The sequence below is a fragment of the Chelonus insularis genome, unplaced genomic scaffold, assembly GCF_013357705.1.
Source record: "Chelonus insularis isolate UGA/USDA-ARS -01 unplaced genomic scaffold, ASM1335770v1 contig_342_pilon, whole genome shotgun sequence".
Taxonomy (NCBI): domain Eukaryota; kingdom Metazoa; phylum Arthropoda; class Insecta; order Hymenoptera; family Braconidae; genus Chelonus; species Chelonus insularis.
The window spans coordinates 1-19,258 of NW_023276507.1; the positions used below are offsets into that span (position 1 = coordinate 1).

General features: G+C 31.6%; 1 protein-coding gene across 10 annotated transcripts; it reads left to right on the forward strand.

Annotated features, from left to right (window-relative positions):
* Nucleotides 1–730: 730 nt before the first annotated feature.
* On the forward strand, nt 731–18,877 carry Cad89D (cadherin-89D). 10 transcript variants are annotated; one of them, XM_035082388.1, is made up of 25 exons: nt 731–934; nt 4,653–4,735; nt 4,819–5,021; nt 5,093–5,302; nt 6,275–6,392; nt 6,917–7,047; nt 7,246–7,404; nt 8,143–8,251; nt 9,598–9,800; nt 10,030–10,158; nt 10,415–11,360; nt 11,486–11,644; nt 11,721–11,898; nt 12,392–12,656; nt 12,762–13,065; nt 13,650–15,274; nt 15,384–15,596; nt 15,908–15,996; nt 16,076–16,159; nt 16,230–16,298; nt 16,520–16,723; nt 17,584–17,787; nt 17,966–18,130; nt 18,348–18,655; nt 18,721–18,877. In XM_035082388.1, exons 5-25 carry the CDS (start codon nt 6,299–6,301, stop codon nt 18,753–18,755), a joined length of 5,673 nt encoding a protein of 1,890 aa, XP_034938279.1. In that variant the 5' UTR covers nt 731–934; nt 4,653–4,735; nt 4,819–5,021; nt 5,093–5,302; nt 6,275–6,298; the 3' UTR covers nt 18,756–18,877. The 10 variants fall into 10 exon arrangements, with proteins under 10 accessions (XP_034938279.1, XP_034938278.1, XP_034938287.1 ...); XM_035082387.1 differs by having other exon boundaries at nt 4,819–5,302; XM_035082390.1 differs by lacking the exon at nt 731–934 and adding an exon at nt 2,134–2,149 and having other exon boundaries at nt 4,819–5,302.
* The last annotated feature ends 381 nt before the right edge of the window (nt 18,878–19,258 follow it).

The following is a 19,258-nucleotide window of genomic DNA, read 5'->3' on the forward strand; positions in this document are numbered from 1 at the left end:
TTCGTGAAAAATTACCGACCTGAGACAGTATTCCTTGACTTCTAGGTTATGTTGCCATATAAACTCAGTAGATTTCGCTATTGATATCTTCAAAATATTTTCAAGGAATTATAAACAGCACAACTGACGCTGTAATTAATTATAAAATTCAAGAAAAGATAACTTTATTATTTACAGTTATGTGTAATATATACCTATATCAACATAATTTAAGTAGTAATAAACTTCAGTACATTTTATTATTGATGTTATTGAGACTAAAAAAAGGAAGCTAAAATTTTATGTCTGACTACAACTAATTTGCTTATTAGTGAAATCTACTGGTAATTAAATCCCTTTAATAACATGTTAAAATTAGTACTTTTCTGAAAATACCTTGAAATAAAAAGAAAAACAATAACTTCAAAAAGTTATAGTTGATGTAAAGTCTTAAAAAACTTTAGCTTAAGTACCTTCTGGAGTACTTTTTTTGCACAAATCTAGAGTTTCAAATTAACTTTAACGAACTGAAAAATTCAGTCGGATAAATTTCAATTATGACTTAAGCTTATATAAAATAACTGATAAAGTATTACCACTGATAACGCCAACGATTAATTGTTGAAAAATGAAAGAGTCATAAATTCTAAGTATTCTTTAAGTGCTGGCAAAATTAAACCCCACTCTCGTTCTAGGTAAAAGGGAATCTACAGGTACATGCTACTAGTTGTTAGTGCATGGTTAACCGAGTAGTAGTTCAGGTGGGAAAGAAACTGCAGCTAGAAGTGAAGTAAAGAGCTAGCCAGTGCCTAGAGTACGTTCAACTCCATCAAGTATCTATTACTTGTGTATGCTGAGAAGTGCATTGGCCCTTTGTAACGCCATTCGGATCACAACGATGTGGAAATTATTTGTCAACTTAAAAATATCAATATCACGTTATCTTTAATTTTTGGTAAGTTAACAACAATATAATGATGACAAACAAAAGTAAAAACTTTTTCTAATCAATTTTAAACTAGGATTTAAAGAGAAACAATTAATTTGTTCATGCAATCTTGTCTTCTTCTCATCGTGTATTCCAATCGGGTTTTGCATTGTAGAGGATAAACGCGATTTGAATTCAAGGTCGTACAAGTAAATCGTTTATGTTCATCCCCTTTCACATCTATTCTATGATGAATACTATAGTTTACCAATGTTTTATCACACATCACGTGCCAAAGACTTTCACAAAAATGACGAAAAATAGTTGGTATTTTACCAAAATGACTTCTTTGTAATTGATGATGTTAGATTTGTTCATCAATTGTGTTCTTAATAATAATATTTAGCAGTTAATAACCAGTTAATATTTTGAACGAATAATTATTAGTTTATCATCTGTCAGTTAATTTACTTTTCACATTTACAAAATGCTTCAAATAATTTCATTTGTCAGACAGTTTAGTTGCAAGTTGTAACAATTAAAAAAGAGTTGATGTCAACAATCATAGAAGTTTAGAACAAAAGACAATACAGATGCTTTATAATTTTATTTTTTTTTTATTTTTCTAGTGAAAAGTTTCAATAATTAATTTACTTGAAGAATCAGACAGAAGGTTTATTTGAAAATTTGGATGGAATTGAGTTGAACTGACATGATAATTGGAGCTGCAATTATTAATTAAAAAGACGAATGAATTAAACAAATAAATGAAGTTAGTCACTTTCACGAGTTGTAAATAACTTGAACCAAAGACAAGACGTCTATTCAGAGGCAAAGAACTATAATTTAATGGTATGAAATATATATTTCGTAAATCACGAGAAATTAAACTTGCATACCTTTTTTGACTTGATTTCTTATCAGAGTAACAACAAAAAATTTTATAAAAATATTATTACAAAATAACTCGATTATAAATTATTAATGAAGTAATATTATGCAAATATTTGATCCGGTTTACTTGGTGCATAGGGCAACTTTCCACGCCTATATAAATTTAGTATCAGGACGTTTGAAAATTTATTCATGCGTGGTAAAATAAATTAAGAAAAATCTACAGTTTGGTTTCGTTCTATTTGTCAGTTCTTGAATGTCTTAGCGGATGATCGACATCGTGAATCTCAATCTAGTGTTCTAGTGCTCTAAAAATGATACGTGAGAATAGAGGAAGTGTTTTCCTTGGTAAACAATGTCAAGTGTTTATTCTTCATTTTTTTTTTAATATACTCGTTCATCATAAATAGGCTAACAACATCACTGATCCTTTTCATTGCCAACTTCTCGTAGCAATTACATCCCTTAATTGAGATTCGCTAAGTCTCCTCGCGTATAAGCACACGATTGAGAGATCCAATTGTTGAAGAACAATTGGATAGTCACGAGAATGAGAAATAATGTTTTCACTCTTCCTACTTCTCTTCGTCTTCTTATTTATCAACCTCTCTGTTCGAACTCCTTTCTTTGTCTTTTACTTCCAATTTCTCTCTCTCTCCTTCTCTATCTTTCTCACTTCACTTCATCTGGCTGACTCGTTATCATTTCGTACCTCTGGTGTGAATCTGTCCTATCATAAAATACCTTCTCTCCTAACTTTGATCACTTCTAATTTGAGTGTCACACTCATGATAATTCAATAATAAAATTTTTTTCGATAAACTCTGCTTCGAAATGACTTTTTTTTTTTTTTAAACTTTATGATGTCTTTTGTCGTCGTAAAATATACCTGCAGACGGTGAAAGAACAAATTAGTATTGAAAAAACTTGCAAATTATTTAATTCAAAAAAATTCTGATGTTTTGGTGAAACTACTAATAGTATTTATTGTGAAAAAAAATTTTACGAATGAAATTTCTTCAATTGAATGAAAAATAAATAAGTATTAAATATAATAAAAAGCATGTATTCAAAGGAAAAAAGATATATTGTTGTTTTAATTCAATATTATCTAAAAGAAAGTCTCGCATGATTATATATGAACCATTTATTCCTCATTATAAAATTATATTATTTTATTAAAATTAAAATGAACTATTTTAAATTCAAATGAAGACATTTATTTAATTCTTGAAAATAATTTATGGCTTGAAATTATACAGATAAGAATGTTAAAAATTCATTACTAATTTACTGCTAACGACATGGGAATCCTATTGTAAAAATTTTTTCTGCTTTAAAATAATTTTTTCCTTCAATTTACTGTTACTGTACTTAACTATGATTAGGTGTCATCACAAAGCGGCAAGAGGAAACCGTTGTTTCATTTACTAGTGCTTAATAAATACTAAGACCGAATAAAATACATGATTTTACCGAAAATTATTCCTGGAATGATTCCAACGTGCTAATAAAAAGCGTTTAAATGCTAAGCTCAAATTCACAGACGATCTATAAAAGTGAAAAGGTGAGAACAAAGAGACTTTGGACAAAAAAAAAAGATAAAAAGAATGAAATTGTCTCGAGGGAAATGGGTAAAGCAAAAGCAAGTGAGTCGATGGCCTAGTCAAGGTTACTGCCTTGATCTTCATCTTCAACTCACTACTTCAGGGCCCGAGATTTACTGTATGCCCCCTAACGACTTCCACAGCTACAGAAACAGCAGCTCTTAGCTTTTATGAAACTTGGCTACTCGTTATTCCACGTGAGCTGCTTCCACTCATTCATTTGGTGCTCCTTCAGTTGCAAATTGATGTTGTGTCCAACTATTGATATTATACCATTCATTTATTAACCGTTCATATTGAATATGCAACTATAACTCAACAAGTACTTTGAGATTATAATCATCGACAAATTGTTACTTATAAAAACCCATATTTCTGCAATCATTTATTGCAACATTGATGCGTGCATTACATGATGTTGTAGCAATATTTTTTGTAATCTATGTCCTTATTATATTTGAAATTTTCTAATCGATTTTATATGAATTTTATTCAATATGTTGGGAAATTTGAGCAGTGTTTTAGCCAAAGGAAATGGTGTTATTATAATGGTAGAAACATTTTAGGGTCAATGTACCATTGATAGCTACTTTGGAACCCAGATAAATATATAGTGATATTGAGGAAGTTACATTGAAGATGGAAGAACCTAGAAAATAATGATTAAGTTTTCATAAAAATGTGATGATTGTCAACAGATTTATTCAATTGAACTCACCAAGTTGATAATAAAACCCAGAAGTAATTACTTGAAACTTTTTTACAAAATTCTTGAGGAATGCCTTTTTTTTATTACTAACAATAGTGAAAAGAGTTTACTATATTTCATCATTACAGATATTTATCGGTAGAATATATTGTGTCATAGACTGCAAAAAGCAAGTTTTTTTAATGTGCTGCTGATGATGCAAATGATCTATAATTGTTGAGATATAAATAGTATAATTAGCATCAATTTTTCTGATCTCTAAAAGCAAAAGTATCAGTTCCAGCAATTTGTAGCAAAAAATTCAACTTTTCTGCTAAAAAAAAAAAAATATCTCTCAAGACAGTTAACTTGTATTTATAACTCACAACACTTAAATTACAGCGAAAGTGAATAATATTGATTTTGTATCAAGACATAATCATTTCTAAATGATATTATAAAAGAGTTTAAAGTTTTCCCCACAAATTTTCCCAGGCGTTCGATCAATTGATTTCTTTTAGCATTTCTTTTTTTCTTTTTTTTTTTTTTTCAACAGTCATGAGACATCTATCACCAGCATCCGCCAACTCTCTTACTTCCTGTTTCTCGCGGATTGTAATCAACTTTCAGGTGGAAAAGGTTCATAAATTTATTTGTTCAATTCTCCATTTCTATTTCTATACCATGAATAACAGTAATAAAGTTTTAAATATATTTTTTAGTGTAAACTTGGTATTTTATCGGTGACAAAGAGGATGGAGTGACACTGAAATAGCTGAATGCAGATAGCGAAAGACAGACAGATCAATGCTATCGGCGCCTTAATATAATAGTGAAAACTGAATGGTTTAAAACAGAAAACAATATACGAAAATTCAATAATTTATCAGTCATTAATTTTCATTGACTTTGATAGTAAAAAGAAGTAATAATATTTATAAGGAAGTTATTCTTTGCTGATGATTGTTATTAGAAGTAATGATAAATCGATTAAAGAGTCAATTTTGCGTTGATTTAGTGAGGGATAAAGAGGTAAAAGGAACGTGGGGACTCAAGCGAAGAAGCAACGGATCAGGATTACTATCGTCCAGTCACTCGTGAAACGTGAAATGTGACGAAAGTTCTTTCAGTCGTTTAGTTTGACATAGTGAATGCATTTTGTTGCTGCTTTTTTTACTATTTGGTGATTGAAACGCTTTTATACAGGTATTTTGAATTAACTTCCTTGAATTTTAGACAAGTCATCGTGATCAAGAAAACATTAATATCATGGTATCATTAATATCAGATTTTTTATTTTTACTTTTAATGGGATCAATTTTCAGTATAAAATTGTTTCTATTCAAACTATTAATTGAAATCCTTTTTTTTTGGGACTTATGAAATATGTTTTCATTGATTATAAAATTTTTTCTTTGAATTTTTAAATTGAAATTTTATCACTAATCAATAATTGAAAGAAAAAAGTTCTTACATAAACATTTTATTGAATTTTCTAGTCTATTTAAATTTCGAGTATTTTAGCAAACGAATTTAAATATTAACACTTTAATGTGAAGACACGTTATCAATGGAAAAATCTCAAAATGTTTTACAGTTTAAAATTTGATTAAAAGAAAAATTTGCTTAACAGTTAAGACAACTCACTTTTAAAAATAGTCTAGTCTTTTTTAAATAATCTTCAAAAAGTAGTAATTCATTAATATTAATTTACATTTGCTGAAAAAGTAGGTCTAGGTTCTCCAGATGTTCATATTAGAAAAAAAATGGATACCTTTATCAATTTAATGTATGATAATATTTAAGTGAATTGAGTAAGAAGGGTATAAAATTTAAGTAAAATTTTATTAGAAATTGATGATATGTATATTAAATAATGTCAGCAGCATCTCGACCTTGATTTGCCCTCATGAGGAATGACATTATGCGCGTACACTAGGGGCTAGATGCTACACGGCTGGTGGAATTTTGAAGAGTCACTCATGCAAATATTGTCCCGCACTTTCGCGTCTTTCTGCTAAAATCGATATCAAATTGTAAATACTTGGTATATATGTATATATGAACACATAAAGGAGTTTGTGATGAAGCAAAAGATGTGATGCAAATATTCGCGATTTTATACTTTATTTTCTTTTTATCTTTTCCTTCGTATAAGTGAGTGCGTTTTTGTTCTAGGATTCATTTCCATGAGGATCCACAATGGGGACGAGGATCAAGGTGGATAAAGGATTTTTTTGTCGACAAATACAAATCCTTTTACTGGTCATTATTTTTTTAACTAATTCTTCAAAAGGTAATCAAAAAATTTTCATCTTCAAATGATTAAATCTCACTTAACCTTGGCCAACTTTTTATTATAACAAAAATGAAAGAAAAAATTCATTTACACTTGCTAGCGATAAGTAAAAGTAAACGTTGATTAATTTAAATGCATTTTACGATATGATTGAAAAGCCTCAGCAAAAGTACTCTTAGTCTCTTATGTTGTTTCTCAAACTAAAAAAAGAAAAAAAAGGGAACAAAGATGAAAATATTCAGCACGAGCGATGCTGTGAATAAATTTAATAAAAGATAGTGATCTACAGCATGTAATTTTTTTCTTTGCTACCACTTGGAAAGGAAATTAGTATCTGAGTAATGCGCTATGCTTTATGCACTTAAGAAATTAGAGTAAACATTCAAGAATGACTGTGATTTATTTCATTGTTGTTGGTCTTGAGTTAACAATTTTAAATACTCATACATATTTATGTCTATTTTGATTAATAAATTTTTAAAGTGTTGATTGTTGTATCTAAGTATTATTTTATATTTCAGCATGTCAATTTTATCCAGTTGGGGAGTATTTAAAGTTCGTCAGGGTCCCAGAGAATCTTCCACTTGGAGCAGAAGTTCTCTCCCTCGAGGTTCATCCACGTAGCCATTTAACAATTATGCCAGTCGATAAGGTTCACTTCATTTATTTTTTTTATCTTCATACCTTCATCTTCTCATTTGTTTTACCATATTTTTTCCCTCACTTGCATCATTATAATTATTAATATTTTAATTACACTGAAAGCTAGATTTAATATTAATAAAACTTCTTTGATGATTTATTTAATTTATTTTCTTGAAATAAAATTCATTTTACTTTTGTCTTTTAGGAAGAAGATGCTCGATATTTTACTTACAAAGAGATCAATGAAACCCACGTGTCAGTTATTTTGGCTCAATCACTAGAGGATCTGGTAGATACAGATGCACCCAGAAATCTGTTAAAATTTCGATTAGTCTGTGACTTCTCAGACAATGTAAATTCACTGGTAAGTCTCTTGACTTTCATTTCTTTCGAATTTCTGCACATATATACTGATAAAAAAAAAAAGTTGAAATAAATTGATATAAAAAAAGGGACTTGGCTGGTATTTTGTGGGTGGACTATACGATCGAGGTCAGGACTATCGAGACAGAGCAACAAACGCATTAAGAGTAAGTAACGATTACTAGACAGACATACAGACACACACCGTGTTACAGGATTAAATGAAAATTTAAAGACATTTTCTTTTACGAGAAATTTAAACTCGATACATTTTGATTGGCCTTATTTGTTCCTTTTCTCTTTTTCGTATTTACTTTCTTAACCAGCATCATCATGTGCATATAAAAGACTCGAAAGACGATGAAAGATACTTTCGCATGAAAGCGCAAACGTGACGGGTGTATTATGACTGCGTAAAGCATGAAGTAAAAGAGAGAAGAGCCGACAAAAAAAGACTGAAAAAAAGAAACACCTTTTTCTAAGAGCGTGACTGTGAACCATCGCGTGAGCCCGCTAAAGTTTCCGTAACTGAGGAAAAGAGTCTCCTTATACTCCCGTCATATTTTCCTTTTTTTTTTTTCATCTCTTTCCTAACAAAATCTTGGCAAGAATATGTAGTGGATTTATAGTTGAATTTATGGCAGAGTAAATGCGATTTTCATTTTTTTGTCACACTTATTTATTCATTTTTTTTTTTAAGGCTTTAACTTTATAAAATATCTTACCTTTACTGTCCTAGACTTCATCGCATTTGTCTGTTACGGTTTATGTTGAGGATGTTAATGACCATTCGCCTCAGTTTATTGGAGCACCATATCACGTTTCTGTTGACGAATTCACTCCTCCTGGTAAGAATCACAATTTTTAGATTTTTAAAAGTTTAGTAAATTTTCTATACTATGACTGCACCTTTTTTTTCATCTATTATAAATTAATTATTGATTATTAAATGAAATATTAATTTATGATTTACGTGATGAATATTTTATCTTTGAATAATAATCATGAAATTATTAAATTATTAGATTTTTCCTTCTAATTTGCTAGACTTTCACATCATTATATTATTAATTATATTTTTATTCTTATTTGAATATAAAGCTAAATTATTTGTGAATAATATGTTTCAAATAATTCCAACTAAATTGAAATGAACAAGTTAAATGGCAGAGTTAGAAAAAAATTAATTTGTTTCACGGTTGACTGGAGATTTATCCTAAAATGTCTATTTTTTTCTGAAATAATTTTTGGCATTTCAATAATCTGCAATCAGAAGAAGCAAGGTAATTTATTTTCTTTTGCTGGTTTTTGGATCTCATTTTCTTAACTTAACATCACTATTCGTACATTTAATTTCTTAAAGCTAACTTTAATCTAATTTATGTGGCTAAAGAGAGCACGAGATAAAATTTCTCTTTTTACAATCAGGCAAATTAATGCATGTATTTCAAGAATTATATAAGATAAAATTATTACATAATTATATGCTCCATTTTTAAATGTTTTGAAATATATTAAATACATTATGCAATTAAATATTTAATCGTTCCATCAATCAATTCTTTGATTCCAACAAAAACATTGAAAAAAATTCGAAAACTGCTGAGTATCCTGATCAATGATTAATAAAAGATTAAAAACATTCTATTAAAACAAAGTTTAAAGTCGATTGTTTGTTATATAAGTTACTACAATTATTCAATAGCCAAGTTATATTTAAAACCAAGTTGGAATTGCAATTTTTATGCTTTTTATAAATCTAAAAAAAAAAAAAAAGATAATGAAGTGAGTAAATGAAAGCTATTAATGCAACTTAAATCTTGATCACACGATTCAGCGATTCAAAAATGAAGAGATATGAACATTTAAAGTAAGTGGAAAACTTTTACTTTGATAATGAAAAAAAGAAAAAAAGACAAAAAATTTTTTATGCAAGAAAATTTAATTAGAATGAAAGAAGAAATGTTGAAGATATTAATTATGATTGGAAAAATAATTATTTTGAATAAGATTTTTGCTGTTCATCATCATTATCAAAATGTAATTGAATTATACTCACTAGTGTTTAATCAATATCATTATATGCGTGTTATGTGAATTGTGTTGACGTGATCCAACTGGATAAAATAGTAGTTTAGATCTTAACACCCTTCTACGATTAATATCATATCCTAAATGATTTATGGCATTTTAGGAATTACAATATTTCGTGGCATTCATGCAATTGATGGTGACAAACCGAATACTCCAAACAGCGATGTTCATTATGCGATAGTGAAAGGCAATGATGATGGTAAATTTTCACTGGAATCCGGTCATCGGACTGCTTTAATTTTGAGGAAGCCTTTGGACTATGATACAGGCGATCGACAATTCATTCTGGTTATTACTGCAACTGTAAGAAAAAAAAAACAATTCTTTTTTATATTAAAAAGATCTTCAAGTGAAGTTAGAAAGTATTTTATAGTGTCATTTCGATGCTTTATTAAAATGACTATCGCATTAGCAAATCAGTAACAAAGAAAATACCCTTGGCTAAACTAGTTATTCTGTGAACGTAGAATTTCAATCCACTTGCAAAGAGATAGAAGCACTCACGTCAATTTGCTTTTTATTCTGGCCTTAGGATCGTGGTATTCCAGCGAGAAGTTCTAACACCACTGTTACTATAAATGTCCATGACAATGATGACCTTGGACCCAAATTTACTCAAGATGTTTATAAGGGTAGAATCTACGAGTCTTTTCCACTTACAGTAAGTTTAATTTTTTATATTACATTTTAAGAACTATTCAGTTACTTCAAGCAATCCGATTTCTCATTAAGAAGATTTTCGTTCTAAAAAAAAAAGTCATATACTTTTTTTTCTTATCAGCTGACTATAAAATTTTATTACTGTTCATTAAATAGAGCTAAGTAAATTGTAACAAAGTTGAAAATAATTAGTAATTAATTTGTTAGTATATAAAATTAAATAATATTGAATTGATAAGATGAATATTTTTTTTTAGAGAGGATCAATTCACAAAGAAATATCTCTGGATGTTCCAATTCACGCAGAAGATCAAGATAGAGGCATAAATACTCCAGTAAAATACTCTATAACATCGGGCAACGAACGTGGACTATTCCAAATAGACTCAAAGAACGGTTCTCTCTTTCTTCAACGACCTATCGACTTAGACAATGAACGTTTGCTCAATAACACATTTACTCTTCAAATTTACGCTTCGCAGTTAGACAATCCACTCAAGTATTCTTCTGCAAAAGTCTTAATTGAAATTTTAGACTTAAATGACAATCTGCCGCAGTTTGAGGTGGATCTTTATAATATTAGCATTGTGGAGAATCTCCCAAATGGTTTTAGTGTCCTCCAAGTAGTGGCGTATGACAAAGATCAAGGAGAGAATGCAGAATTCACTTATGATCTAGATGATCCATCAGAAGCATTTGCTGTTGATCCTAAGACTGGATGGCTTACAGTCAAAGATGAGCGAGTTTTAGACCGTGAAAAGACTTCATTTATCAGAATGCAAGTTCTGGCAGTTGAAAAAAAACCCAGCATTATAACAGGATCTAATTCTAGTTCAGTTGCTGTTGAAGTAACTCTACTTGACGCCAACGATAATAACCCAACATTTATCCCAACTAATGTTTACGAGTTTATGACGAGAACAAACGCGAAAGTTGGCACTGTCTTGGGTAAAGTACATGCAACCGACAGCGATCTTGGAAGAAATGGAATTGTTAGGTATGGTCTTCAACAGACCGGAAACAGCACGTTGGCGCGCGTGCCGTTTGTTGTCGACGTACGTACAGGTGTTGTGTCCGTAGCAGAGAGCCCGATAATAGAGGGAAGACACGCAATCTTTGTTGAAGCAATGGATCAACCAGCGAATCCTAGCGAAAGGAGATCTTCACTAGCCGTTGTCACGGTGGATGTATTTCAACCGGATGGTACTCTCATATTATTATTAAGTTCATTCAATTAACCATTTGGCTTGCATTTTAAAGTTTTATTTTCTATCTTCCACTTTCTCGCACAATATTCCAAACTTTATATGCTTTCTTATTTGAACTAGATAAAGATTCAATGCCAGATTTCGTGGGTGCTCCGTATGAGTTTTGGGTGGGAGCTAATGTGCAAATTGGTACGAGTGTCGGGCAAATTCGTGTCAATGATGCGGGACAAAAGAGAAATGGCCTTCTATACGATTTGCTTCACAGTTACCATGAAGGAGGTAGATATCAAACAATTTAAATCATTAATCATCTTTATTTTATACAATTTCAAAATTATTTGTATTTATTTTTTAGTTCCTTTTGCTGTGGAAGAACAAACTGGTACTATCACAGTGGTGGATAAGGTTGAAAAATTCACAAGAAGATCTTACGACTTTGAAGGGGTTGTCACCAATGATAAAGATCTTACTCTTGTTACTAATGTCTCCATTCATGTAGTGGACCCTAACGATAAAAGGGATTTCTTTACAAAGTTAGTACAATTAATTTTTTTTAATACCTTTCTGGCGTATAAAAAAACTACCGACTGTTAGATGTTTAATAAGATTAAAATGTCATCGGAGTTATACTAATCTGAGCAATAATCGCAAATCTTAACGGAGAATCTAAAAAGTTCACTAAACAAGCAAAGTTTCTCTCAATGTTCATAGTGCATATAACGATGTCGCGAGTGATTATTATTTACGCATCGTGAATGTAAAAAGTGAAACTTGAGGACACATTTCCTGAAAAATATATGTAGTAGCTATGATCTTCAGTGAAACTTCATGCAATCGTTTAAAGTTACGAGTCTATTTAATTTGTTTAATAATAACAATCTATACAATGTAACAATTGGTTTAATGATTGTCATCCGTTGAGAACTCTATCTATCGATTCGACTTCCGGAAAGATTTCATGTTAGATCCTGAACATGAGGAAAAAACATGAATAGACGAAAAAGGTTATTTTTTTGGTTATTACAGAGGAACGACTAGAGCTCCAATGGTCTTTCATGTCAAAGAAAATATTCCAAATGCTTTTATTGGCCATGTTCTTCCAAGAAATGATACGGGTGATAAGAAAAGTTCAAATATTCGGTTCATTATCGCCAATCAACGAGATGTTCCTGATATCACAATTACTGAGGCCGGTGACCTTTACACGGTTCGTGGTCTCGACCGTGAAATGAGGCAGAATTACAGCATCACCGTAATTGCCGAGACAACAAGAGGACTTGGAATATTTCAAGTAAGTTGGAGATCAATATCTAACTTTCTCCTTTCTCTTCTTAATAAACTCTTTTGTTTAATTGACTCAGTAACTCAATTTTCCCTTATTTAAATACACTTTTAGATAACCGTAGTCGTTGATGATGAAAATGACAATCCACCGATTTTCGATTTTGAATCTTATGAAGGCCACTTACTAGAAAACAGTTTACCAGGAACCGAAGTAATACTGAATAATCGTATATCAGTTCATGATGCTGACGATGTGGCCAATAGAAACTATCTTCTTACTTTGGAGGGTGAAGGAAGCGATCTCTTTACTATTGATCGCATGACTGGTCGCGTCTTCTTTGGTGGCAAAGCTTTTCGAATTCTTGACAGAGAAGATAAACCTACATATATGCTACGTATTATTGCCAGTGACAAGAGTAAGTGAAAGTCCTGCTTTAACTAGTTCTTATAAGTAAAAAAACTAGATTCTTGTTTTTTGTATTCCGCTATCTTACTAATCGTAATGTTGCGTAAAAGCGATAGTTATTTGTTCTGGACTTGTTCACCTAATCAGAAATTCTCCAACTTGGCTAAACTGGTTTTAGCGAGATAAGATTTCTGATATTTATTATCTAATTATTAAAGGGGTGTTCTGAATCGGAATGTCACGAAGTAGCCTTTTTCATATTGTAGGAAAAACAACCATTCATTACAACTTTTTCTATACTTTCTATATATTTTTATTAATGCCTGGATGATCAATAAAAAATTATCAGAACTATCAATTTCAATATAACCCATAATCGTTTAAACAACCTTGACTGTTTTCGTAAAAGAATTCTCTCAAACCTTTTACGTTTTTATTTTTTTTCTCATTATTTGTACACAAACTAAGACTATTTTGTTTATTTTCATTGTGCAAATATTAAAGTGCAGTAGAACGTTCATTATATTTTCTTTTATATTCTTTCTTTGATATTGGAATATTTTTTTTTTTTTAATTTGATCATTATAATTTTAGAGAATCCAAAATCGTTTGCACAATTGCGAATAACATTGGATGATGTCAATGATAACAAACCTACATTTGCTCAGATGATTGTTTCCCCGGATCACGGAATAATCGTTTCAAAAGATGATACTAAACCAGGAAAACTGAAGGACGATTCAGATGCTCGTTCTCCACTTCTTATAGTGCCGGAGAATGTAACAATAGGTACTGCGATAATCCGTCTACTGGCCCAGGACAAGGACATGTCCAACAATGCCAAGATAACTTACAGTATTGCAAGTGAGACTATCTATCCACCTTATCACGATTCGATTTCCGATACCAGGCCTTACTTCATTGTCAATGCAAGGTCGGGAGAGCTTTCAGTGGCTCGTTCACTTCCAGCTGGTAAAAAAATTCACCTAGATATTATTGCGTCAGATCCTGGCAATCTTACTGATCATGTTATTGTGAAAATGGCCATTGAGGATGTTAATAATCACCCACCAGTGTTTAAAAAATCCTGGTACACATTTGATATTATTGAAGGAACCCACAAGAATGAAGAAATTGGTACGATATTGGCAGAAGATATGGATTTTGGCAAAAATGCTAAAATAAACTATAAAGTCAACTCTTCATCATATGATAGTACAAATCTTAAATTTGAGATTGGACTATCAACTGGGGTTCTAACGGTGACCGGAAATCTTGATCGAGAAACTCGAGATAAATATCAAATCATTGTTATTGCTTATGATAGTGGTGACATACCACTCAGCTCAACTGTTGATGTTGAAATAAATGTTCTAGACGCCAATGATAATGCTCCGAAATTTTATGGATTTGTAGAGTTTAAAGAAGTAGACGAAAAACTGATTCCTATTTATTATGCATCTGTGGCAGAAGATACTCCGATAGGTACAGTAATCCACAAAGTTTACGCAAACGATTCGGATTTCGTTGGCAATGGGAATGGCCTGATCTTGTTTGATTTACCACAGTCGGGTCAAAAACAATATTTCGCAATAGACAGTAAAGATGGAACAATTTCTACTGTTTCTTCTTTAGATTATGAATCCCAAGAGCTTCATAATGTCACCATAATTGCCAGGGATTTAGGATCTCCAGGTCTAACATCAACTGCGTTGTTGTATGTTAGAGTTTTGGATGTTGATGAACCCCGAGAGAATACGTCCGATAAACCAATCTTCCAACATCGCTACTACGAAGTAGAAGTTGAGGAAAATTCACAAACACCCTTGAAACTCCTTCAATTGAACGTGTCCGATAAATACATTGGTCAGATAATGAAGTATGAGATCCTGTCCAATGATTCTGAAGTTCGAGATCACTTTTTCATTGATCCAGAGAATGGTACTCTGTTTCTAGTGAACTCTGTCGATCGTGAATACAGAGATGTTTACGAATTTAAAGTCAAAGTAGATAGGATTAAGAAAAGCCGAGGTTTACCCACGATGATTTATCCAGTAAACGACGAGAGACTTGGAGATCTTGGAATTAATGAGGCAAAGATTGTAGTTAGAGTACAAGACATCAATGACAATGCTCCAAGATTCAAGAGCAAAGGACGACCATTACTTGCTGCTGTCCCGGCGTCTGCAAATTACGGCTATGAAGTTATCAAGGTTGAGGTTCGTATTGATTTGAAAAAAAGGAAGTAAAGAAGATAAATTTCCTTCTCTTCGATTTTAATTTGTCGTAGTTTTATGCTAATTTTTTATGAACAATATTTCATTTTAGGCGGAAGATCCTGATAAAGGAATAAATGGTGAAATACGGTATCAAATTCTTGGACGAGAGGATGCTCCACGTTTCGCCATTGACCCACTTAGTGGTCAAGTGCGATCAGTGGGTAGTTTTACTCGGGACGCTGGTCGAGTTTTTGGTTTTGATGTCAAGGCTACTGATCGTGGAGGTGCCGAAAATGGGCGTAGCAGCATCGCCAATGTTTTTGTGAGTTTAAGAATAAAGCAGTATGCTGCAGATTGCTTCTTCATCCTTCAACTACTTCCTAACTTTTTTCTCTCTCACTTGGAATTTTAAAAGAATTTTTTGTGTCGATTAATAAAAGTAATATACAGTTAATTATAAAGTCAACTTAAATTAAATGAGTAATTAAGAATTCGCGAGATTAAATTTCATTATTAAATTATTTTTCAAATTTATCTTTGAATAGGGACAATTTATTTCTTTTATTTCATAGAATAATTCAATGTATTCTTTTTTATTAGAATATTTAAATTCTATAAATTATCATGTTTAAGGTGTATGTTGTGGATGACAACAAACAAGTAGTATTGGTAATGGGCAAAAAGCCAACAGAAATAGAGGACCAGGTGGATGACATTACCAGGTAAGTGGACATCGTAAAATCTCGAAGCGATTGATCTTTTTTTCTTCAGTGTGATGATTAACGTCTTGGCTTTTATTAGAGCATTGAAAAACCTTACTGGCTGGGATGTCCGGGTGAGAAAGTTGGAACCGCATATAGAGAAAAACTTGATTGATGCTACTTCGTAAGTACTTTTAATTACATTAATTAGTCATTTAACTAATTGATTAATTAATTTAAATTAATTCCTTTAGAACTGACGTTTATCTTTATGCTGTGGATCCAGATCTTAATGTAATGGTTGACATGGAGACTTTACATAAGTAAGTAAATGTACTTGGAATATTTTTACTTCTTTTATTTCTTTTCTCTTTACTGAAAGATTCTTTTTAGTAAAAGAATCACGAGATTTTCCACTTTTTCAAATTCAGAATAACATTCATCATTGATTTTTTTTATATCCTGGAAGAATCGATTCAGAAAATCTTTTATATGATATCTCAGAACGTTTATATTTATGCTTTATGCATTCTTACTTCCACAGAACCTTCAACAGAAAGAAATCGGAAATAAAAGGAGAGCTGGAAAAATACCGTGTGCTAGAGATAACCGGAAACGCACCTAGAAATAGCAGTCAGAAATATTTACTGTCGACTTTTGAGGTGGGGGCGATTGTCCTGAGTTGTGTCGTTTTTATAGGAGCTTTCGTTACAATCCTTTGTGTCGTTTGCGTTCGACGTAGTAAACGGTAAGTCATTTTAAAACTTTTTTAAAAATTTTTTTTCTGCTTATTTACTTCTCTAACAAAAATAACAAAAAGTATGAAAAATTATTTTTAAATTGCAATATTTATTTCTATATGAAAAAATTGATAGTCTTTAAATAAATTTTCATACTTTTGAATATTTCGTTTTTAACTTATCATACTCTTAATCTCCTGTATAATTTAGAAACCTAATTGTAATATGATTCATTCTTTAGCTTTTTCTAGATCTTACCTATTCTTTTTAACGCTTTGTAGCCCAACTAATTGCTGAAAAAATTCCTTGGGATTTTTTTATAGGGGAATCGGTACCATCAATGTATCATCTGCCAGATCCAGAAGCTCGCTTTATCATGTGTCTTAATTTAATCTGTGGGCATCTCTGGCCGAGAAAGCTTACTTCAACGCTCTGAGTCATTAATAAAAGAGACTAAAAATCTATACTAATTAAAATGACTAAAAAAAAAAATAATAATAATAACTAATTAAGTAATTTTTTAATTAGATTAATATTAGTAATAATAATAGTAATAATTTATTTTAATTGTAAGTGATAAATGATTGTACATGAACGTAGAGTTTGTTGTTGGGATAATATTGTTTCTCATAAATAATGTTTTATTAATATATAACACACTTTTCTGTTTATTAATTTCAACTTGCTGTGGTCTTGAGACACTATCTAAGCTAAGGCAGCTTTATTTTTCATTTTCTGCTGACTTGTTACTTTCACTTACAATCCTAGGGTGTATTTAAAACTTATATAGTTGACTAGGTATTACTTAGTTAAGTACTTAACCGTTAGTTAGGTAGAGTTACACACCCCAATGAATTTTCTTCGTTAGCCGGCGACGTGAGACAACGTTACCACCGTCTACCGTTTTCTCGCCAGTTGGCTTTGCTTTGACGGAGCCAACCGCAACGTTGCGGAAGCCAGCACTATTTCCAACTTTTGTCGACGGCCTTCATTATGACCCTGAACCCTTTGCACGAGACACAAGGAGGTTGAGTGTTTGTGAACATGAGCCAGGTTGCATTCATCACCATAGGTATGTATCTGAAATAGTTTTCTGTCTATACAAGCTTGCGCTTAACCCATTAAAAAGATGAGTCTACGTAGACTTTGGATGCTGGTGATGTTGTTTACACGATGCTACATGCATACGAGACACTTTCGATAAATTTATTACTTTCCGAGACCTTCTATTCCCTTGGATTAATTCACAGTCAGTCGCGCAGCTGTGGAACGGCCAAGAGGATGCCGACCAGAGCGACAGGATGTCTCGAAGCTTCCGCAACATCTCTTCACTCAAGCGGCCAGGATTCCGGAATTGTTGCACGTGCCTGTCATTGTGGCCACTCGTCAAGTCCTTCAAGCGGTGATAGCAGCAAGTTTGTATTTGCTACACCCCCATATACTATTTTTTTTCTATTTCATTATACTTTTTTTTTCATTTTTTTAATCAATTCAGAAGCTTGAAAATTGCTTGGATGCTTTCTACCAAATTCACAGCATGCCTTTCGTGATACTAAATAATGACACTATTTTATCTTGTATGTTTTTCTTTTTTTTTTAATAATATATTGGATACTTTGTATGATTTTGCAGTGGCTATGAAGATTCACTCAAGTCATTACATCGCAGCACAACTAATGAGCTCTCTAGAGGTCCTGAATCTGAAATAAAACATCCAAATGCCACTACCATGCGGGCACGCCATCGATTTCATTCATTTTCAAATGCTGAGTCAATTTACGCACGGGACACTAGTCTCAAAAAGGAAATGAGATATCGAACTAATTATGAGAAAAGACTAATGCAGGATCATCTGCTGCCAGAACTACATGTTTCGAGGACAATGATCCGCGAACATCCGAGCAATAATAGAAATTTGACGCAGATGACGAGGCTTCATGGTAAATATTAACTAAGTGAATAGTTTTTGTTCAGCTAAAAATAATACTATTCGTTTTATTTTTAGGCCCGACTGGATCGAGCCACTCGTTGTTCTGGTGAAGAAACCAAAGGAAGTTTGGGAGAATATTTGTCAATTGTAAAATATATTTGTACACTTTAATTTACCATTTTATTTGAATAATTATTTATAAGTTTTAATAAAGAGATCTATATGTATTTAAGCAAAAGTTTTTTTTTTCGTAAGATAATTAAGTAAGATAATGTAATTTTTTGCTTCTATTATACACAATGTCTTGACTAATGTAATTGATAAAACGATCGTCCTTGACACAATACAAAAGCAGAGGATATAATGAGTTGGCGTTCCCACATACGAACGTGGTAGAGAAACAATTACAATTGAAGCAACCCATTTACAAATGATTCATTCCATTTTTTTTCACAAGGGCATTCTGCAAGAATATTAGCACATGACTATAACAAACTGTTACTACTGTAGGAAACAAGTTAATAGTTAAAACCTAGAAATTTTTTTTTTCCACTTATTTCTTTTTCTCACTTTCTGTTTAATTACTTCGCTCAAAGATGAAGGTTTAAATCGT

Bases quoted from the DNA above. Each gene is read 5' to 3' on its own strand.
- Cad89D (XM_035082387.1), top strand. From the start codon at position 6,299: ATGGGGACGAGGATCAAGGTGGATAAAGGATTTTTTTGTCGACAAATA. The intron at 10,159-10,414 runs GTAAGTTTAATT...ATTTTTTTTTAG, and splicing joins ACGAGTCTTTTCCACTTACA to AGAGGATCAATTCACAAAGA. The intron at 15,997-16,075 runs GTAAGTGGACAT...GGCTTTTATTAG, and splicing joins CAGGTGGATGACATTACCAG to AGCATTGAAAAACCTTACTG.